We start from the raw sequence: 23951 nt of genomic DNA, 5'->3' as shown, positions 1-23951 counted from the left end.
TGTGCCTGAATTAAAAGTTACTATTAACTGTTCCAGGAAGCTAATTAACAGATAGCTAAAACTATATGCAGTTCATGTGAAAAAGACATATTGTCTATCATAGGAAAATGAGAAATCTCTGCTAATTCAGGATGCTGTCATCATCATTCTCATTATTCTCAACATCATCATCTTTTAACTTCTATGCTGGCAAGAGTTAGACAGTTTAACAGAATCTGATGATTCGGTTGTGCCACACTGCTGGTACATAAACTCTTATCATTCTCTTCATGCTTTCCCAATTGCATATGAAGCTTGTAGGGTAAAAAGGCATTATAACTGAGAGATGTTAACCATTTCAAAAATCAACACATTTTAACTGATGTGTGAATTTCTTTGAGTCAGACAGTTTAACAGTATCTACTTTGGCATGATTTCTTCTTAATACCAACCATTTTACAATATATTGGGTGCTTTTTTGTGGCACCAGTATTAATGAGGTTGCCATGCAGTTGCAAGACTAAGATCCCATTTGACTGAGTGGGGCTACAGTAGAGAGGAAAGTAACTTCATGTTAGGATGTGAGAAATTAATGTATAAAAAAAGGGGGCCCAGAACAAAACAGGTTTCTTACTGTAGAGGAGCTATATGGTTATTCCCATTACAGAAGAATGGGTGGGAGTTACTGGAGTGGAGCTACAAAGAGAGATGAAATAATATTGAAGGGGTATGAGGGAGGACACTCAAGGCAGAAGAAAGTAAATAGAAGTGAATGGGTACAGAAGAACAGAATATGGGTATGTAGAGTTTGCATCCTTCTCAGAATTACGTTTGTCTAGAGAAATAACATGAAAGGATGTCCAGTAACGTGTAACTTGAGTATGGAGTGCAAATAACTTCGTGGTCATATAAATTCAGCTTCTTCAACAGAGTTAGCTTTCTATAGGCTATTAACTAATATTACTTAATCTTTGTTTTTGCTTTTAGGTTTTATCATTATCATCATTTTAATGTTTACCTTTTCCATGTTTGCAAGGATCAGATGGAATTTGTTGAGGCAGGTTTGTTATGGGCTGATGCTTTTCCTGTCACCAAACCTCACCTGTTTGCAAGCAAGGCAATATTTTTCTGTGGCTGGATATGTTTTCATGGAAGACCGGAAACAAATAACACTACTTGTACAAAAATGATGCTTATTTACAACCATCATGCAATGTCAACACAAGGAAACAAACACACATACACACATCCTATATATATATATATATATATATATATATATATATGAGAAGAAAAAGAAAATGGAGATTGGGAAGTTAATTGTTTATTATTAACAACAAATTAATCATTAATACAAACTCTAATCATGTGTGTGTGTATATATATATATATATATATATATATATATATATATATATAAAAGAAGAGTGTATAAGTGTGAATAAATCACAATTATAACGGAGAAGGTTGTAAAAGCACTTACATGTCTAGAAATAGCAGTCAAAACTGCTATAAAGTCACTATGACCACTCATATCTCTTCAACAATAAAAGCTGTTGGTGGGCAACATGATAAAAAATTCAAAATTTAAATAAAAATAAAAGGTTAGTCCTCCATTGCAATTTTGAAGTTAGGAACCAAAAAGGTTCTACTCTTCTTGTCAGGAAGACATTTGTGTAGATACAAATTAACACAAAAAACATATCTTGGGCCTTAATATGTGTTTCGACCAGCAAGAATAATGTGTCGCCTCAATCTGCACATCAGATTCTGAATTTTAACATCATGCACAGCATTATTTACATTCAACAGATATTTGTCCTTATCTTGTTAACACAACGTTTCGAAACATGTTAACAACAAACAAGATGAGGACAAATATCTGTTGAATGTTAATAATGTAAATAATGTACATAATTACTCATCTCTTAAATATAGAACTGTATCATGCACAGAGTTTATAAGAAAAGACCAGTAAAACGAGTCACGGTGAAAAACTGGATATGAGTGAAAATTAAATAATAAAAGAGGAATGCAAAAATACATTGTGAAGAATATATCGTAAACAATTCAAAATTATTTACGAATAATTATTTATATCAGTGGCCAGAACAGGCAATCAAAAAATTTATTTTCATAATAGAAGAGTGTATAATTGTGAATAAATCACAATTATAAGCATCCAAACTGAATAAATTGATGGATCCTCATATGTTGAAACCGATGGGAGAACCCGTCATGGGCATCTTTCAGTTTCTGTCTATCATATCCACTTAAAACTTTGATTGGCTCATAGTATAATAGAAGACACTTGCCCAAGGTGCTGCTTCTCGCTGTGATTGAACCTGAAGCCATGTGGTTGGGAAGTGAAGTTATTAATTACGAAGCCATGCTTGTCATATATAGAATTAACTTTTGTGCAAATGCCCATTAGCATTGAAACAAAGCAGTTAAGCAAAGGAAGGAACCGTTATGTGGTGACTTGATCTACTAGAAATAGCAGAGCAAACTCTCTGCCTTCAGTCCCCAGTGCCTGACCTGAGGCAGAGCCTTCTGGGCATGTATTGAATTGATTGGCCATAGCTGGACACATCATGACCTGTCTTTTTCTGCCATGTGATGTCCTTCATTATCATTGACAATGATAGATGAAATAATATATACATATATATATATATATATGTGTGTGTGAATAAAATTTGTATGTCTGTCTTGACATCATGTAGTACTTCTCATCTGGGAATAATGAACTAAAACAGGTGAATAGTTTCACAAGAGCCTGAAAATACTCCAGCTATATTTCCCATAATGTAACCAGGACAGACTCTATAGAGTAGCTAGATCTGCTGAGAATGGTTTCAAATTTTGGAACAAGACCAGCAAATTTAGTTGGGAGACATTAAAACAACGATGATGATGACTATGAATAAGACATGTTTAATTTTAATCCTAATCCATAGCAAATTGTTGGTTAACCTCTTATTTTATGGCTAAGTCTGGAAAAGGGCAGTAACCATATGACTGATCAGATAAATATGGTTTATGTCCAACTTGGAAGATGTATGGATAAAAATGTGGCAAGTATGAGAAGTACAGAGGGTTGACATTCGGGAAGTAGCAATGAGTGAAGTGGTTGATTATCAGGTGCAATGACACTAGTTTTGCCCATTGCAAGAATGTGTTATAGAGAAGGTTGTCAATGGATCCAGAAATACAGTAGCCATACAAATGGCCACAGAAGAGGTGGAATGAAATTGTTGAAAGAGCAATAGATTGATGGTTGACAGGGCCAGTGCGGGGGCTGCCTTTGGAATGGACTGTAGCATGTTTTCAAAGATGGAAGACATCCTTGCAGAGGGAGAGAGAGTGATACAAAAGTTTGGCATTGATGGATACTAGCCTTGTGGTGCATTGTTTGAAGATATTGAAAGGGACATGCTCTAGGTCAATTGGCTTGAAGTGATTGAAATTATCTTTTAAAGACAGGATTTAACTGTTAATAGGATTTCATAAAATTCGTAGAAATCCTCTTGGCAAAGCAACAAAATTATCTACTGCAATTTTGGAAAAAAAAGGTATTTTTGGCTTTTCTGATGGTTGTCTTTGAGATGTTGAAGTTGATAAAAAAAAAAAAAACTTTGTTGATTGTTGCAATATAGCTCTAATTGAGCAGACCTATGATCATAGATGTTCTAGTCATAATCATCCCATTTTATTTTCACTGTTCTTCTTTTTTCAGGGAGTAGAGTATGCTTTAACAAAAATCTGTGTGTTATGATAGATTTTTTTAACAAAGATCTGTTTGTTAAGATAGTTCAAGTATCCTCATAGAGGCTCCCTTGCTGACTCATGTCTCAGTTTGTATTGGTGGTGGGTGACTTTCTCTTGGTTTACTAAGTAGTGTTCTTTTCCTGTACTGCCACAGACGAATCACTTCAGGGTTTAGTTTGGTTTTTATGAAGAACATGCATAGGAGGGGTTTCAGTCTACTTCACTGCTTCAGATATGTTGGCTGCAAAGAATATTTATTGCCAGGTGTAGTAGTTGGCCTAAGATTGAGAGAGCTCCTACCAGTTAGTTGGCTTTTAGGCTTAGGATGTTTTGTGTGAGAGAAAGATGTAATAAATGTTTGATGAAAAGATGTGTAGAAAAATGCAACAGCTGAGTAAAGACTGGGTTTGAATTCTGACAGCTGAGGACAGTTAAGAATGGTAAACGATTCAGTTTATACGTACCAGTGAATAAGGAGTTTAGAATCAGAATCAAAAGACCTGATATTTATGTCAGATATCTGTCTTCTATGCAATATGTAAGCTAGTCGAATTACTACTTGTAGCTGGAAAAGTTCTGAAAGATTGTAGATGCATTTAGTAAAATGAAGAAGAAAGACTTAAAGGCAGTGTAACTGGAAATTTTTGTTGCTGATACCCAGATAAGAGGGGTGAGTGGTAGGGAGAGTTGATTTTAATTAAGTGGGATACACTGCTTTTCAGTGTGAAGTCGTAACCTGAGCAGTAGAGATGGGTTAGAAATAGAAGATAAGAGATATACTCTCAGAGAGGAATAAGATGCATTAGTAGTGGGTAGTGAGTTTGGATTTAAGTTAGATTGAAGTTTACGAATGTTGCAACTGATAGGGAGGCTTTTTCCAAGAGACTTATTGTTTTCTTATTTGACCTCATATAATTTTCAGTTTTTAATATAAGAAGGGAAACCACAAATTGTGAGTAGTAGAGCTACGATACAGAGTAAGTTTTGAATTCTTGTAAAAACTTCATCACTGAAGCGATTAAAAAAAAAAGTCATTAATTTTACTACATATGTGGCTGTAGAAATACCAATTGAAGAATTCATTTATATGTACTATGTTTAGGTTAATTCAACCGTGCAGAACCCAACAATCTTACAGGAGGATTTGATTAAAGTACGGTAAGCGTGTAGAAATACTTATCGATTATACAGGGCTATTTTTAACTCCAGTTTGTCTCTGACTGAGAAAACGCACGATTAAATATATTCAAATCGTGACCATCCTGTCTTTTTACGAGTATGTAGAACTATTTTATATAACATGTCCTTTTCTAAGATTTGAAGGATATTTGGCTGTTATTTTCTAGATGACAGAACAATTGCTAGCGGTTCCTTGTAACCATTTACTACGAGATACAGTAATGCCTCGATATACGAGTTAATTTGTTCCCGGAGACCGCTTGTAAAGCGAAAACTCGTAAAACAGAGCAATAATTTCCCATAATAGCAATGTTCTAAATCATAATTCGTTTCCAGAAAAATATTTTACCTATAAAATTTATAATACTCGTAAATAAAGGGCAATAAAACAACAGTAGAATGTAAAGAATATTTTATGCAAGGTAAAAAGAACGTGAAGATCATTTATGATAAAAAATATTATTATAACTGTTTTCTGAATCACTTTCTCTCGCATACCATCACTTGTAGACGCGATTGCCGATTCACAAGCCCGTGTAGACAGACTTGTAGATTTCTTTTTTAAAAATAAGCCTATAATTGTTTGTGTAGAAGCCTTTTTTCGCTCTCTATAAATTTCTCAGTAACACGCAGAAGCATTTGTTGTAGAAGTAGAAACTTTTGCACTTCGGTCAAAATTTGGATGTGGTGCTTGAAAAATTTCAGTTCTCCACACAAAAGTGAGCTAAAAAAATAAACTCGTAAACCCGGGTCCTCGTAAAGTGTGGTGTTACTGTACAGAAGACTAGTGTGAATTTTCTTACCTATGGACACGATAGAGTAACTACGACACGATACGAACCTTTGGACTGCACACCCATCGTTTCAATTCTTAATTGTGAAAGAAAAGACATTATGTATTAAACTCCATATTTGAAAAGGAAAAAATAAGTGGAACTGAAGATAATTCAATGACCTATATAGTTGAAATGGAATCTTTTTGTATAAGAATCATATACAGCAAGAAAACAGAACATAAAATACAGGTCGCCGTCGATTTACGACAGATCAACTTTACAATGATTGGCGCGTTAGCTAGCGGCAGCAATAATAAATAGTTCAGTTGGTAGCCAATGGGTTTAATTTTTTAGAAATTAACCCGTCTACGGATGATATCAGCTAACAAACGCTTCCCCTAGGTTTGGTTATCGATCGCCACTGTGTTGGATGATTATCCTGTCGCAGACAAGGAATAGTTTTGGACGTTTTCAGCTGCGGTTATAGAGAAAATGTCAGTAATGCTTTATGTTGATTGTCTCATATTTCTTGATGTAGCTGTTTTATTATTCTACAACACGATTGTGTTACCGACATCTACTTGGATGGTCAGACGGCACTATTGATAATATTATTCTATTGTATTTTTGCTTTTATTGGATATATTTTTTTATGTGTCGCATGTCAGTAAAATACTACTGGTTACGTTGATGTAATTAAATCGTGCATAGAGGAGGGACGGAGTAAATTAAGATGACAGGAGAACGAAATAAATTACTGTTATCTATAGCAGTAGTGGAAATCAAAGCAGTAGTTTAATGGAAATATAATTCTGAAAGAAGAAATCAAGCACTTCCTCCTTTCTACTAAGTGTTCAACTTCTGTAAGTGATAGCTTTTCAATGAGGTTTGTTTGAAGGGTAAATGTAGTACAAGTTATCAGATGGTTGTAGGAGCGGAAACGATTTAACTGATTAATGACAACAAAATCACGACACCTGGCAGACTTTTTAAATACAGTAATATCAAATATTGAGTTCTATGAATGAACTGAATTCAGGACATGCGAGGAACACAAGTCATTGCCTCAACAATGTCCTAGCCCACATAGCCCTTATCACTAGAAATTGTTTTATCATCCTCAAACACCAAGTTACAGGTACAATAGTGCAAAAATACAATGCAGAGAACACTGTCAAGATAGATAAATATATCAATAACATCGTAGCTTCAAATACTGTGCAAGGATACGCACTACTCTGAAAGAAGAACTGAAGAGAAATAACCACAGTTTTAATTGAGTTCACTTTGCCTACGTTTGCTGAATAGGACAGTGTGAGAAAGGCAACATCTACAGACTATCACACTGTACCCCATGCAATAAACCGTTGTGAGTTAGTGTACTATACGAACTTCAGATAGGGAATCAAAGATGTTGCTAGAGTTTGTCATCCGGAGCGGTCTGTAGTAACGCCCTGTCTCGTGCGCATGCGTAGTCATCAATATCCAAGTTTGGCGCCCTGATTCTTTCTCTTTTCTCGCCGGCCGACGGAGAGGTCGGACGTCCAGCCCAGAGCTATCTCACATGAGCATGGACGTGTTAAGCTGTCTCTCCAACATTCCAACTCTGGGGACAGCTCACAACAACGTTCCGACGTCTCAGCAACCATGCCTATTTTCCTCCATAAATAAATATTGTTGTGTTGATAGTTCAGAGTTCTGCGTTGCGTTGTTTATTCCGAATTTAATGTACGGAAGTGGGTATACACCTAATGGTGTATAACCAATTTCCTACAGGTCCTTCAGTTTTCCCCACTCCTTCCCGAAAAATATAACGTAATGCATCAGACTGCTTCTCGGCCTCTTCAAATATCAGATAACCGATGATCCAGTCGAAGAGGTCTGGGCGGCACTCAGTTCTGTGTAACCCCGCTGTTGGTGGGGAATCAGTCAAAGTCCTTCCCGTTCACCCGCACGCAGCTCTCGGCACCGCTATAGAGCCGTTGGAACAGTGCGGAGATCTTGGGAGGTGTACTGACGAGCTTGAGAATTTTCCAGAGGGATGCGTAGTTGGCCGTGTCAAAAGCTGCCTTGAGGTCGACGAAGGCAATGCAGAAGTGGCGATTTTTGCGGAACTCCTGAGCTCTTTCAATGATGAGAAGAATCCGCAAAGTTTGGTCTTCAGGTGAGTTGGGCGAAGACTAAGCTTCTGCATGTCGGAGATGATTCGGACCTTCTCCATACAGGCCTCGACATCGTGGAGTTTGTCAACTCCTTCATCTACCTGGGCTCCACAGTCACCAACAATAAAAACCTGACCCCGGAGATTAACTGCAGATATAGTCTGGCCGCTGGCGTCATGTACTCCCTATGGAAGCCCCTTTGGCACCACTGCTCTATCTCCCGGAATACAAAACTCTGCATCTACAACGCATCAGCCCTCTCTATTCTCTTCTATGGAGGAGAAATGTCCCCCCCCCCCTCGAAGACCCTGGCAAAGAAGATCGACGGCTTCGATAGCAGAGCCCTGAGAACCATCGAGGACATCAGATGGTACCATCACGTTTCCAGCAAAGAACTGCGTGAGCACATGCATTAGCTCGCAGCCTCCTACCTCACAGCTAGCCGTCACATGCGCTGGTACGGACATGTCCTCCGTCTCCTGCTAGCTCATCCTACCAGGGCTTTACTCTCATTCGACGTAGCAGCTGCAGTCTGGAAGAGGCCTCATGACAGGCCCCACACAAGATGGCTGTCGTGATTGGGGAAAATCTCCAGAGGCTCGACGTCACCTTAGAGTATGCAGAGGAACTGGCACCAACGATAGAGAGCACTGGTGAACTTGGTCGGCTCTACGCATAATGACGCTTCTAAAACCACTAACTTAGAATGATCCCACCCACATCAAACATGAGCATGAAGCAAGAAGCCAAGCTAGATTCATAATATGCAAGTTTAGCGTCATTTTTCTCATTTTCTTTCCGTTTTATAACTTTTTAAACACTTGCTTTAATTAGACCTGGCATTGCACCCATTTCAATAATTTTTATAACAAGTTCAGAAACTATATCTTTTCTAATTTCTGTCTCCAATATGGTTTCAAACTTCTCCGACAGTTTGATTATCGAACTATCAAACTGCTTGAGGCTAGCCTTGCAAGATTCCAAATTGGGAGACCCTGGTTTTATTCAAACATTTCTTGGGATGATAGTCATGTCACTGACATTGTTTACATGCATCTGTACTTCAACATTGTATCTGCTCTCAATGTTGAAGACATTGCTCAAGACTTGGTCACTACCTGTACCAACATCAACTTTGTGAGCTTTCTCAAATATCTTCCTAGGAGACATGCAGACAGACTGTAAAAGGTTCTTCTCATAGATATTGCCTATCTTCCTAATAGCAGGACACTTTCCCATACTATGGGTATAACCACAAAGCTAACCTGTGGTTCTTTTGTCTTGACGACTATTGTCTACATGTATGACAATTATTTTAACATATAGGCGCAGAAGTGGCTGTGTGGTAAGTAGCTTGCTTACCAACCACATGGTTCCGGGTTTATTCCCACTGCGTGGCACCTTGGGCAAGTGTCTTCTACTATAGCCTCGGGTCAATCAAAGCCTTGTGAGTGGATTTGGTAGACGGAAACTGAAGGAAGCCCGTCGCATATATGTATATATATGTGTGTGTGTGTATGTTTGTGTGTCTGTGTTTGTTCCTCCAGCATCGCTTGACAACCGATGGTGGTGTGTTTACGTTCCCGTAATTTAGCGGTTCGGCAAAAGACACCGATAAAATAAGTACTAGGCTTCCAAAGAATAAGTCCTGGGGTCAATTTGCTCGATTAAAGGCGGTGCTCCAGCATGACCGCAGTCAAATGACTGAAACAAGTAAGAGAGAATAAAAGAGAATGCTATTATTATCATTAATAAGAGTTTGCAAAGTAAAGTAATTTATTTGAAATTATTGAATATGTCTAAGACAACTTGATAGTAACATTTCTTGAAATACTTGTGTCATAATATTTTAGAGCGATGTAAGGCGGCAAACTGGCAGAGTTGTTAGCATGCCGGGCAAAATGCTTTGCAGTATTTCGTCCGTCTTTACATTCTGAGTTTAAATTTCGCCGAGGCCGACTTTGCCTTTCAAGCTTTCGGTGTCAATAAAATAAGTTCCAGTTGCATATAGGGGTCGATCTAATCGACTGGCCCCTTCCCCCAAAATTTCAGGCCTTGTGCCTAGAGTAGAAAAGAATAAAATTAGCACCAGTTAAATACTGGGTCGATGTAATCAACTTATTCCTTACCCCGAAATTGCTGGCCTTGTGCCAAAATTTGAAACAAATATTTTAGAGAGACGGGCAGAATTTAACAGGCCATCAATTAGTTGTATTTGTACAAAGGTAATCTTCAGCAGATTGTTCCTTAGTCCCAAACTAATTAATTTATCAAAAACGTGTGACCTATTTTCAATATTCCATTATATTAAGGCGGCGAACTGGCAGAATTGTTAGCACGCCGGATGAAATGTTTTTACGTTCTAAGTTCAAATTCTGCCGGGGTCAACTTTGCCTTTCATCCTTTTGGGTTCGATAAAATAAGTACCAGTTGAACACTGGAGTTAATGTAATCGACTTATCTCCTTCCCCGTAATTGCTGGCTTCGTATTAGTTCCGATGACATTTTCCTCTGATCCAGAAAGCGTGTCATTTCATCGATAAGCAACATCTTTGATTTCATTTTCGACGTTATGATCTATTTTATATTTGTAAAGTTCACTACCACTAGTACTTTAGGATACACCACCAAAGAGACACTTTTAATATTCTCAGCCCTTGCTTGATAGACGAAGAAATTTATAGAGTTCTTGAGCTTCTCGCATTCATTGAACAGCTTCCTAACCAGGCTTTAGTCAAATCGGGATCACACACTGCTAATTCTCCAAATCCTGTTGGAGATGCCATTGATATGTCGTCAATTAGAGGAAGAAACTTCTCTACACGGAAAGGACAGTTATGTAACTCATCAGATTGGGCCACATGATATAACCATGTGAAATGCTTGAACTAGTTATAAAATAAGTATACTAATAGTTATTTACAAGTATTTTTTATTAAGTCCAGTACTAACACTGAAAGGATATAGTTAATTGATTGGATACCAGTTTATTACAAGTACTTTAATCCTAGAGATTTGTAAAGCAATGTCGATTCTGACGGATTCTCTCTTTGTATTTTAAACGCACCAGGAGACATATAATATATGTTTAGTGGGATGCGTGTGGCTATGGCCCAGGTAATGTTATAATGATCTGGTTCCAAACATGTCATGATTAAGAGCACCAAGACATACGGAAACTCAGGTTAAAATTGATGGCCACATTTATTCCAACACTAATTGAAGATACAACAAACTGTGCAGCATAAATAATACTGTTAGCAAACATACAATGGTTCCTAGTGCAGTTTGTACATGATAAGGTGCGCGGGAAAGGGACAAGACATTCACCACTGGTTAGTTTTCCATTGGCACGAAATCAATGTTTGCCTTGCCTGAAACCCAAGCGACAACAGCATTTTCCTTTCTTCTTCACTCAAATGAAGGGCATGAATCCCAAATGTCTTATCCTTCACCCTTCACCAAAACCGAACTTACCAAATGTTTACTCAAATTTCCCCACTGACTATTTGTTGCTAACACAGACAATCAGATTTTCGCTAAAGTCTTAAGAGCGGTGAATGGGCAAAATCGTAAGAGCGTTGAACAAAATACTTTGGTATTTAGTTACGATCCTTTATGTTCTGACAGTCAAATACTGAATTTGATATTCCGTATTTGATAGCATAAAAGACGAACGGGCATATTGGCACACACTAATTTCAGCAGTGTGTGTTCAGAAAGCTTATGGGAGGCACAATCTCGAATAAGGGACCCAGAGTGATTATTTTTGAGACATTTTTCTTTTAAAGAAAATGTAACTTATAAAATGTAACGTATAAAATACAGCAATCCTTACACCAACTTTGAGGTGTTGTATGGAATAAATATTACCAAAGCCTAGGGCGGCAAGCAGGCAGAATCGTTGGTACACCAAGCAAAATGCTTAGCAGCATTTCTTCCGTCTTTATATTCTGAGTTCAAATTCTGCCGAGGTCGACTTCATCTTTCATCCTTTCAGGGGTTGATAAAATAAGTACCAGTTGAGCACTGGGGTCGATGCAATTGCCTTACTCCTCCCACGAAGTTGCTGACCTTGTGCCAAAATTTGAAACCAATATTACCTAAGCCTTTAATAATTTTTTAACCAAACTTACTTAATGTGAAACAAATCACCTCTACTAAATCACCTTTCATATGAGCTAACCAGGGAGCCTCTACGTGGACGACTGACTTGCTAGAAATAGCAACTATATCTCCTTCAAATCACAACTATTGTTTTAATAAACGAAGGATATATTCAATAGTTCTTGAAACACTATGCCTGAAAAACGAAACCAAAATATACAATATAAAAAAAGCAAAAATGGTCATAACTCGAACCACTTCTTGACCAGAACTCATTTCACAACTTTAACATAGTCTAATTAGAAAACAATAGGATAATCATCTTTACTATCTTTATCAATCACTATTTATCTGATGCAGTTCAATAAATATGTCTCAACTATTTACTCTTTATTCGTACATCTCTACTATTAATATTAGAGATTATTTTTAAAGTTCCATGAAGTAAGGAACCACATAAATACATCTCGTTGGATCATATTACTGTTTACGCAAAAGTATCTATTGCTGCTATATCAGCAGTAGATACTTTTGATCCACATTTTTCACCAAAGAGGGTCTTCACTGCTTGAGGAAAACTTTCCTTGCAATGGGGAATCGCTTCTATTACACGCTTAGGTGAAATGAAAAAGGAAAGGTGGCGGATATGATACTCCAAGAACTTCCGGCGTCCTAAACTTTACAATTTCATTTTTTTAAAAAAACTACCTGATATTTAAACCAGATATCACGAGCAATTTGATTTTTTAAAATTCCATGTGTACCAATCTCACATAATAAAAATTGTGCTGACATCAACCGATCATCTTCTCAGGAAGTGTCTCTCCATCTAATATATACGTGCCTTAAGTCTCTCGTTGAGACCTGGTCAGAAGATGAAATAAAATGGAAATCAAGCGAAAAATAAGAAAATAATAATAATAATTTTGGCCCAAGGCCAGCAATTTAGGTGCCAGTGTTAAACTCATATCTATTTTATCTATTATGAAAGGCTATATCGACCTCGGTCAAATTTGAACTCAGAACATAAAGAGTCAGAAGAAATGTTGCTAGTGCGCTAAAATGAAATGAATGTTAGGGTGAACTTGTATACATATAAAAGTAATGATGGGGAGTCGACTATAAACAGTTAACTTCAGTGAATGGAAGAATAATGTCCTATTCACATTTTTACGTACAGCCTACATTTATGGAATCGTACTATTATATTGCCGATAAATTAAAACACCAAGCACGTTTAATAGAAAAGCAGCGTGCACAAGAACGTTATATTAGTCCTTCTCCAACTAATTACCCAGTAAAAGTGAGTTTTCTCCGTTAAAGTTTAATTGCTTAATGAGTTGAAGAAAAAAAAAAAAAGGAAAGATTAATGAAATAGTTTAACTCTTAACACAATTCTATAGCATCCTACTCAATTCATCTTTTGCATCCTGTCTTGGTTATATTTTAATACCTGCGCTTAGCCTTTTCTTGTCTAATACATATAATCTCATAAAACTGCACTTAATATCTGCCCCCACTTTTTATCTCAAAAAAGAAGACATGTTTCCTGCACTAATCGCCGTGTTTTTTTTTTTCTGGTCTTAGAAATTTATTCAGAAACATAACTTTGTACATCAAGGACTATACATTTAGTTAATCAACATCTTCAACCAATATTACCTTCCAGTAGAAGCAAATTCGCTAATGCAGCTAATTTATATTATTGGGAGAAGCAGGAACGTCACAAATAGGAATTTTCATTCGATTTTTTTTTTTTGTATGCCTAATCGTAATATATACTTTGTCACTTTTAGGTGGATGTGAGATCAAATGTGGAATTCGATGCAGCGGAAGCAATTGAAATTATTATCGATGTGAGTATGAAATGGATTGCCAATACCTCTTTATAAGGGACGAAGTCTAAATTAATTTCAAATTCCTCAAATATGATTTATGAATAAAAACGGTGATATATACATGCACATATACACACAAAACACCATTAAAAGAAATGTCTTGAATATATATTCTGTATGCTCTATAAAATCCTAGGAAGCGAACTCCAGATTTACCTGTCGAGTGAAATACCAAATAATTGTTTATCTTAATATTATGTTCCTTTATCATTCGATGTGACTAGCTGGAACTTGGATTATATCAGAGTACTGTTTTGTATTTCTTGTGTAAAATATATTCCTTTTCACTGAATCATTGCAAAATTACGTATTTGTTTCACTTTGTCGGAATACCGAGTTTATTTTTGTTTTATTATCAATGCCGTTGATGTTACATATAAATGTAAGGCGGCGAACTGGCATTTCGTCCGTCTTTACGTTCTGAGTTCAAATTCCGCCGAGGTCGTCTTTGCTTTTCATCCTTGTGGAGTTGATAAAATTAGTACCAGTCGAGCACTGGAGTCGACGTAATCGACAGTCCCCCTCCCCCAAAATTCCAGGCTTTGTTCCTATAGTAAAAAGGACATATTAATATATTTCAACTGTTATATATATTTCTTAGACCGTTAATTTACAAAAATGTATGGTAACAACAAAAATTAGTGAAGAAAATAAACCCGCACGTTCGTCCAAAAATTAAGGTAACTCCAAACGTAGTAATTGCGAAAATGACGGCACCTAATAAGGAGAGACGTCAACAATGACGGAATATTCTGTCAGCGGTATGTCGCTTCTGAACAACTCTGGTTGAAAAACGTAATTTACCATTAAATCACGGATTTCAGGAGCTTTCGTTCAGGACAGACGCAATGAAGGTTATTATTTAACTCTTACTTCATATCGCAGCATATCTAAACAAAAGAATTTCTACATTGGTGTCCCAGGACTCTTTTTTTAAAAACAGAATTACGGCCTGCTTTTTATACTCTTTCTTTTAAGCTTCTCACATTATATTAGAAATTCAATAGAAGTATAGTTTAAATCGAATTTAGTACCTAATCTGATCCAGCGGGATCGTAAAGGTATTTTGTTTGTCGTTCTCGTCTTTGACATTACGTAAATGATTCGGATAAAGCAAGACTACCCTTCAGTCAGCCAGTCGGTCAATACATCAACCATCCAGTCACTTTTGATTATTCTTGTAGTCTATTAACAGAATAACTCTTCGATACTAATCCTCGTTTGAATTTCACAATCCGTTTTAGTAATTGTAACTTGTCGATGTTCTCTTTTACCAGACAATAGAGCAAGTAATTGGCCCACACAGCGATTATATTAAAGAACTTGCCCAGAAATGGTCTGACAGGATAATTAATTTGTCTTTTCAGCATCTCCGACTTTGGCGAAATCTCCGATATCAAGGTCAGTCGATCTAGTTTGATGCTAAATAAACTTCGTTTTTATTTATGTAAAGATTATAAAACTTCCTTTTGCCTTTGATATTTAGAAACTGTAGCCATTCTGATATTTTCTGCCGGTATTATTCATAATTATATAACTTCTAAAACCATTGTTTGACGAACATTTTTATTAACTAAATTGGCTGGAATTAACGGGCAAAGAATTTTAATATCAAATTGAAAGCCTCACCCCTCCTTTATAACTATCTTATTAAATATATTATACAGAAGAGATAGAATTTTGTACAGTTGTTTAAATCGTATTAAATACCGGGACTCTTTGACAGTTATGTGTAAGCTGAATCGATGGTTTGAATGTGATATGGAAGTCTATTTCAATTTCCAGTTGTAGTTAATTCATTGATACCAATGTTTCTGGTTTTTCTTTTATAAATCAGATAGCACTTTGATGTTGGTCAAATAGAAAACATCTTACAGAATTATATTTTTTATCTGAACTTGCGTGTGCTTTTGAGCAGGTGTTTACGTTTTAAACAGGTATCTGTAAATCGAGATAGACGACCTAATTATTTTCTTTTATCGAAATATGAGATTGAAATTGAAAACCTTTTTCGAGAACTCACTGATTTCCAACACTGGAACAACTGGGGAAATTTAAAGGGAGGAGTATAGTTAATTACATTGACTAGTATTTGATTGAAGCTTTATTTCAAGAATACTGGAAAATAAAATTCTGTCAATCTCAGCGAGATTTAAACTATGGATTTTAGCTAATCATTGCAAAATATTTTATTCGCCACTCAGAAAAACTGAAGCATATCTGGTTTCTTTACTCAGGGTCACTTATTTATTGGAGATGGAATGTATTTGTCCTTGCTATTCTCAAAGATATCAATAGCATAAGCTGATTTAGCTTCCATCGAAATTGAAGCGAGTTCGTAACTCGGTTCGCCGAGATCTTATCACTTTAGATTAATTTTACAAGAATTCTTGCCAAAATACGAAGCAAACATCAGTGGTGAGAACCAGTAAAAGATCAGAACTGACAAAAGCAATGTAATTATTACGCATGATATTCCTTTTTATATTGCAGGTGTGTGTACCATTTCTCAAAGGAGTCCTAACCAATATGTTGCAACCACGTTTTCTGGAGATCCTGCGTCAAGAGGTATTTTTATTCTTTATATTATGTACTAGAACACTGATTCTTTCTGATGCTTGATGTTAATATTCTATAATTTTGATAGTGGATTGGCAGAACCCGTCAGAACGTCGATCAAAATACTTAGTCGTGGATTTAACGTGGTGTAGCGCGGGTTTGGACAGTAACCAAATTGGCTTCCTTAAACATAACATATATCTGATTACAAGAAGCACACGTATATAAAGTAGACGTTCTATCCGGTCCGTACGCCACTGCGTGTTTTGGTATTTAGTTACTTTTGGGTCCGAGGTCAACTTTACTCGACATTCTTGTCGATAAAATGATGTCAAGCAGAGTGTTGTTTTTATCGACTTTACTCACCTTTCAAATTTGTGCTAACGTTAGAAATCTATATTTTATGTTAGCATTGCCTTTATCTTCAGTGACCCTAACACCAAAAGTTAATTCGCGAAAGACAAGCTATTGAGAAGAATAAAGAATATGAAAAGTTTAAATGTTTGTTAAAATTAGATGTTTCAAATAATTTCACTCTAAAATTTAAACACGTTAAGCAGTTTCATGTGGGTTGGTAGGGAAAGGGTTAAATAAAATATTTTTTAAATGTGGGTCGATAGTTTCCAGTAAGCCCATCAAAGTTGTTCCCCTTTATTTTTGTTTCATTCGTGAATTTTCCAATGTTTCTCTAAACAAATTTTATAGAAAGATAGAATTCATTATAAATCAATGTTAATAAAATCGAATTTCAAACACTAATAAAATTTTATCGTCTGATTTACTTCTAGTTCTAGTGATGTAACAAATTTATTAATTCACTAAATATATTTTATTTTAGGTGAATGCTCCGTCATATGGCATAACGGGAATATTTCTGTTCTGGCTATGGTTCGAGGATACAAGAATTCCTGAACTATAAATGAGCAGGGAAAAACAAAACAAAACAAAACAAAAACTTGTTTCACATATATAAACCTCAGTTATTTTCGTCTTTTTTTTTTTTCTTACTACTCCACCTCATACATATGAAACTACATTTTTCTCTTTTGTTATTAGTAGTTGAATTTCAAAACCCATCAACAATGAAAGTTATTCCAAAGTTCATAGCATTAGTATTTGATTAATTCTTTTCTGGAATCATTTTTTTCTTTCATGCTTTTTAAGTTGACATCAAATGATGTAATTTCTATTTTTTTGTCTTTAAATTTTCTTTTGTATAGATTGTTGAAATATATTCAATAATATTATGATTAAATTGCCAAGTTTTAATCTATTTTATTCCATCAGAAAATACAAGTCGATATTTTAAGTGTTTGCATTTTGTTTTATCTGATCTACTTAAGTGTTGGTTTAAATATTCATACAATTTCACATAGCTTTTATAATCAGTGCTGGCTTGATTACTAAAATAGCATTGTCATTTAATAGTGTAGTTATTGCTACAAATAAAGGAATTTAATACAGGAGATATTTCTTGTTGCAATTGGATCACAAACCTCAGAATTTTTTTAATTAACCAAACAGATAAGATTTGATGGTTACTTATATATGAAATTGCTGTATATTTTCCCATTTATAACGACGATGACTACAGGTTTCACAATGAAGATCAAAATATTTACTTTATATCAATGACATTAAAGTATTGTGTAATTAAAAAAAAAATTTCAACCCTCTTTTTGATAAGGGTGAGGGGGTTCTTACAAACCGTCTGTTTTTGTAAATGTATTTCAGATTAATTTGTGATGGCTATTCCTGCCATAGTATTTGATCAGTAAAGTTCAATAAATTTGATTTAAAATTACCTGTGGCTATTTACTTCTAATCTTTAATTGTTTATAGAGATTAATCGGTTAATGGTGCTAAATATATATTTTTTTTATCATATCAGTAATTGAATTGACTTAAGTGCTCTGGGCAAGGATCTATGTTAAAAGTGTTTCAACTGTGATTATTTCTTTTCGTTTGTATCTTTAGGATAACCTTATCTAATGTGTTCTTTTTAAGTGATTTGGGAGACATTATGCTTCTATTCTTGTTGATTGAGCAACTGCGTAGCCACTTCCCCCCCATTTGCTCAGTATTAAATGCTAGTGGATGCTGTAATGTTTTATTAGCAAGCATACACAGTTGAAATATTAGTGAAGAGCAGGATGCTGCAAATAATACTGTTGAGCATTGTAAAGGTTTGTTCCCTGCAAGAACACCTTTGTCGTAACCACTGATGAGATGTAACTGGTTTGATCCTTTTCTTTAGAAATTTTAGTCTTTATCCACATGGAAAAGGTAATAGTGAAACCACATATTGAATACTACCTAGTTTTGACAGGAAACTAAGAAAAAACTTATAACTTTACACTGTTATAAGAGAACAGTGTAAAGTTATTGATTTCACAACTATGCAAAAACATCTGCATTAACTGAATTATCAGTGGTTAATTTGAAAGTCTTAGGCGAACTTTCTAAGGTAAATTTTGATAACATTTAGAATCAAGATTTGAATAGTTTTACTAAACTTAACTTTGGCAAATTTTTGGACTGTATTTTAATCTAAAGCTGTTTCAAGGATGCATAATTAATTCTAACATGACTAGCTTTCTCGTTAGCCAGTAAATGTTTTATGTAGTGATTTGTATACGAAAACATTTTTTTGGTTTAGTTCAGAACATTTGGGTTCCATCACTGAGGAGGCCAAATTAAGTCAATTCTTTTGGGTGCCTTTTTATAAATAGCCAGACTGGTGCATAATGGCGGGAAAATGCTTTGACAGTAGGGTACCATCGAAATGTGAACACAAATGAAATAAATCAAGTTTAGATGCGTTTTTTTTTTTTTTTTTTTTTTTGTACCTTGAACTATTGGTGAACCAATGTGTTGTCTACTTCTCTTTTTACTGGTTTCAGTCATTTAACTGTGGCCATGCTGGAGCACTGCTTTTTTAGTTGAACAAATCAACCCCAGAACTTATTTGTAAGCCTAGTACTTATTTTATTGGTCTCTTTTACTGAACTGCAAAGTTGTGTGGATGTAAACGCACCATTGGTCATCAATGTTGGGTGGGGGGTGCATACACAAATACATACATCCCTCACCATATCGTGGTTTATTTAAGCTTATGTATATTGTTGATCTTGATCTATGAACAGTCTGTTGAATTAGAGGAAAAGTGGGAAAGAAAACTACTTCCATTTAGGAAGTGGCCAATCTTGATGTGTGGCAAGGGGGTAGTAAGAAACTGTACTGAGTGTAAGGCCGCTAGCTAGCAGAAACATTAGCACACCAGGCGAAATGCTTAGTGGTATTTCGTCTGCCATTATGTTCTGAATTGAAATTCCACCGAACTCGACTTTGCCTTTCATCCTTTCAGGGTCAATAAATTAAGTACCAGTTACGCACTGGGGTCGATGTAATTGACCTAATCCCTGTCTGTCCTTGTTTGTCCCCTCTATGTTTAACCCCTTGTGGGCAATAAAGAAATAAGAAACAGTACTGAGTGCTCAATGCAATCCATGGGTGCATGAAAATGCCCTTCAAAAGAACAGGCAGTCCAAAGACAGGAAGAATTTCATATGTACTACATGCACAAAAGTAGTAAGCAATAAGTTCACTCCAAAAAAAAAAAAAAATGAAATCTATCAACTGCCTAGCAGACTTGCTTAAAGTAGTCAAGTTTCATGATTTGATGGACTTAATCAGCAGTAGAGGTGACTGTGATGAAAGCATATCATACTCTGAATAGTGGAAATAGTTCAAGGAATTATTGCCTGTGTTGATAATAATTTCTTGTTTACATAATATGATGCTATATTATAGTAAGACATAAATGTTGAATATGTGGAGACTGGAAAGAAATAAAGTCAACAGGCTCTGCTGGATGCATATAAACAGGTGAGCTGAGAGGGAAACTGTGCAGAAGAAGAATCAGATAGAATGTGCAAGAGAGATTGCACTTATGGATATGATAATGTTGGTAATGGCAGTTGATCTTTCAATTGAACCAATTTGACTGTTTCCCATGATTCTTCAAATATTGATTGTATCAGTCAGTTGAAACTGCTGACAGAAGTGTCCCTGTTTTTTTGTGATGGGGTAGGATTTGAACTGAGAATGCAGAGCTGGAACAGATCCAGCATTCTGTCTGATGTTCTAACAATTCTGCCATTCCACTGATCAGGACTGGTACTTTTTTTCCATCAACCACAACGAAAGGCAAAGTTAACCTTGGCAGCATTTGAACTCAGAACATTAAAAAACAAGGAGAAATGTCATAAAGCATTTTGTCTGCTCGTTTGTCTCGATGATAATATTTCTACTATAGGTAGAAAGACTTACATTTTGTGGAAGCGGAGAAGTTGCATACATCAAGCCAAGTGCTCAACTGGAGCTAGTAGGATGAAAGGCAAAGTCAACCTCAGTTGAATTGGAACAAGATAAAATCAGAAGAAACATCACTAAGCATTTTCTCTGGTGTGCTAATGATTCTGCAAGCTTAATAATCCTTTCTGTTGTAGGCACAAGGCCTGAAATTTTGGGAGATTAGTCGATTACATTGACCTCAATGCTCAGTTGGTACTTATTTTATTGACCCTGAGAAGATGAAAGGTAAAGCCAACCTCTGTGGAATTTGAACTTAGAATGTAAAGATGGATGAAATGCTGCTAAGCATTTTGCCTGACATGCTAATTAATGATTCTGCCAACTTGCTGCTTTAGTAATAATAATGATGATGTTTTTTGATTTAGGCACAAGGCTAGCAATTTTAAGGGAAGGGTTTCGTCAATAATGTTAATTCCAGCACTTAAACTGGCATTTTATCAACCCAGAATGGATGAAAGGTAATATGGCCAGTTTAAATGTTAAAGAATTAAGTTGTGTAGAGCAGCAACCTCCAACCCTGTATCATGGACTGGTTTCAGGCAAGATGATTTTCCCACAGATTGGTGGATGATGTGTTTAACAAAATGCAATAAAGTGCATAACATATAATTTAATTATTACATATACGTAATACATATACAGGGTGTCCATAAATTACCTTTACAATTTTTAAAGTTCAGAAAACAATAAGAAATAAGGATAACTCAGCAGAGTTAATTGGATAACATAAGCAAACAAATAAAGTTTTATTAGAAATATCAGAACACTTCCATTTGGGCTCAATTGGTTGCATGCAAGATATAGATAATATAAATTGTGGAAGTTGTAAAAATAATTTATGGACACTATAATAAAATTCTGCAGACTGTGATAGTTAATAAAATGAAAATGAAAATAAAATTAAAAATGTTATTCTCTGTGCGACCCAGAGTCTGGTGGTTGTGAACCCTCTGTGTAGAACAAAGATAAGTTTCAGCCATCAGCTGTACAATACATCCATGTTAGAACTATTTTGAATTATTTCATTTCACAATTTTTCACCTCTATTAAAAAAAAAAAAAATCTTGAGTATTAAATTTAGTAAGTATAGTTGGGTAGAGTTAAAAGTTTTTATAACACCTAGTCCAGGACTATATAATTTTCTGGTTAATCAAGCTGTGTATAGCAGTTGTCACAGAGTGGGCTACTGTGCTGAATCTACAATAGTACCTCAGGACTTTGGGACAACTACAAAACGTGCAAACTTTAGGCTATTTCTATACATAGTGAGTTTAATTTGAATTTTGCTTTTTGACTGTGTATTATCAGGTCTGTAAACAAATTACAACAACGCATATTATGATACTCCAAGAACATAATTATTATAAAAGAAATTTTTCATCTTTGGTAGATGTACAGTGCTCACATACCGCTTTTAGTGAACCTCTCCTAAAAAGGGTGAACTATGTTTTGTGATGTGCCAACAGTATAGACTCATGCCCATGAAAATTTACTTAATGGCTGAACTGATTTAAATGAATTCTCATCAATTAATCAGCAATATGTATGATGCTGTATTAACAGGTATACCAAATTGTTGTAAGCAGCAACACAGTTCAGCAGCTTGCCAGTCAACACAAATCTTTACATACATGCTATCTCCTGGACATGGTTTATTTTAAACTTGCAGTACTGATCATCATACACATGGTACCATCAACAGAACAGTATTTAACATGTTATTACGAACAGAACAGTCTACTCTATACCGACAACATAAATTCATCACTTCCCAGCTTGCTTTCATCTGGAATATTTACTTAAACAAAATAAAAACATATTTTACAGTATCATCATCAATATTTTAGCACCCTTTAGCATCTAAAGCAGCCATATCCAGCCCAAATATTCTGTTTTATGTTGAAACTGGCCCAGCAATTTATAATGAGGTTTTGTATCATAGACCCGATGTAGTCTCACGTAAATTGACATCAAAGGTGTTAAACAATTACAAATGAAAATTTAGCTTACAAATTAATTTTTTGTTCCAGAACATTTCACTATATTTTGCCAAACATTTCTTGATGCCAAATTTGTACCAATCTTACCACTTGGACATGTCTCATCAAATTAACTTATGAGTGGTAAATAGACAATATATATTCTCATTGTGTTTATTATGGAATGAAAAACAAATCTACTTTCCAATTTGTCTTTTACATTGATTGAATCTATATTTTCTGCAGTAGCATTTCATTTATCTTCATTGACAATGCCCTTGAGAAAAACTACGAACATCTTAATTGCTATATTCTCTGTACAAAAATCAATAAGACTGATCAGCCATTTATGAGCAGCACTGATTATAAAATTCTATACAAAGATTGTAAATATTTGATATTTGTCTCTTTCTCTCACATGTTTTGAAAACTTGAAAGCAGATGACTAAAGAGGATATGGTGAAAGCATTTACATGTGGATAGATGTAAATATTATATGCTATTGCAATGAAAATATTATATCATATTACCAATTAGAAATAAAGCATGTTAATTTTATCATAATTCATAAACTCAATCTTACTTTGAAGTCAAATGTAGTGTACAGATCTGTCTAAATAATTCAAACATGGACAATGTGAGAAAATCTAAGTATATATCATTTTGAGTTACTGCATTTATAATTGAAAAACAAAAATAAAAATCAGAATAAAATGTTAAAGAAAATGGGGCATTCATTTGTTTTAGCATTTTCATAAATATTTCATTAAAACTTTTTGGCAGATATAAATTTATTAAATTAAAAACATTTAGGGTTTTTCCCTTCTATAGGTTTTCATTTTTGTTTCAATTATATTTAATAGGTTATGACTCAGTTAAATGTCCTAAAAGTAAGACCATCAGACAGTCTTGATGACTAAAAGCAATTGAGAGGCATAGGCATTGTAAGTTTCCATTGTATTATATATATATATATATATATAAAACTATTCATGAAAATACTAACAGCTGTCTTAAAATTTTTAACACTTGTAAAACAAATCAGAGTATAAAGTACCAATGAGAAATGGCATAATAGGCTATCTGGCAATCTTGAAACTTTTTTTATTTTGCTTTCATCTTTTACTATTTTTGATAACTGAAAATGGTTTTGACTTGAATGAC

General features: G+C 35.1%; 1 protein-coding gene across 2 annotated transcripts; it reads left to right on the top strand.

Annotated features, from left to right (window-relative positions):
• The first annotated feature begins 13076 nt into the window (after nucleotides 1-13076).
• LOC106884354 (uncharacterized) lies at nucleotides 13077-19413 on the top strand. Of its 2 annotated transcripts, none has more exons than XM_089343056.1 (5): nucleotides 13077-13277; nucleotides 13771-13830; nucleotides 15240-15273; nucleotides 16366-16440; nucleotides 17270-19413. In XM_089343056.1, exons 1-5 carry the CDS (start codon nucleotides 13128-13130, stop codon nucleotides 17341-17343), a joined length of 393 nt encoding a protein of 130 aa, XP_089199182.1. In that variant the 5' UTR covers nucleotides 13077-13127; the 3' UTR covers nucleotides 17344-19413. The 2 variants fall into 2 exon arrangements, with proteins under 2 accessions (XP_089199182.1, XP_014791183.2); XM_014935697.3 differs by having other exon boundaries at nucleotides 13085-13277; nucleotides 15150-15273.
• Nucleotides 19414-23951: the final 4538 nt, after the last annotated feature.

The sequence above is a fragment of the Octopus bimaculoides genome, chromosome 2 (assembly GCF_046866305.1).
Source record: "Octopus bimaculoides isolate indiv1 chromosome 2, ASM4686630v1, whole genome shotgun sequence".
In the NCBI taxonomy this organism is placed as follows: domain Eukaryota; kingdom Metazoa; phylum Mollusca; class Cephalopoda; order Octopoda; family Octopodidae; genus Octopus; species Octopus bimaculoides.
This window is presented reverse-complemented; position numbering and strand designations above follow the sequence as displayed.

What these genes read in the sequence shown, in the direction of transcription:
- LOC106884354 (XM_014935697.3), top strand. Translation starts at nt 13,128, where the DNA reads ATGTCCTATTCACATTTTTACGTACAGCCTACATTTATGGAATCGTAC. An exon ending in CAACTAATTACCCAGTAAAA is followed by an intron (nt 13,278 to 13,770) that starts GTGAGTTTTCTC and finishes TGTCACTTTTAG; the next exon opens with GTGGATGTGAGATCAAATGT. An exon ending in TGGAGATCCTGCGTCAAGAG is followed by an intron (nt 16,441 to 17,269) that starts GTATTTTTATTC and finishes ATTTTATTTTAG; the next exon opens with GTGAATGCTCCGTCATATGG.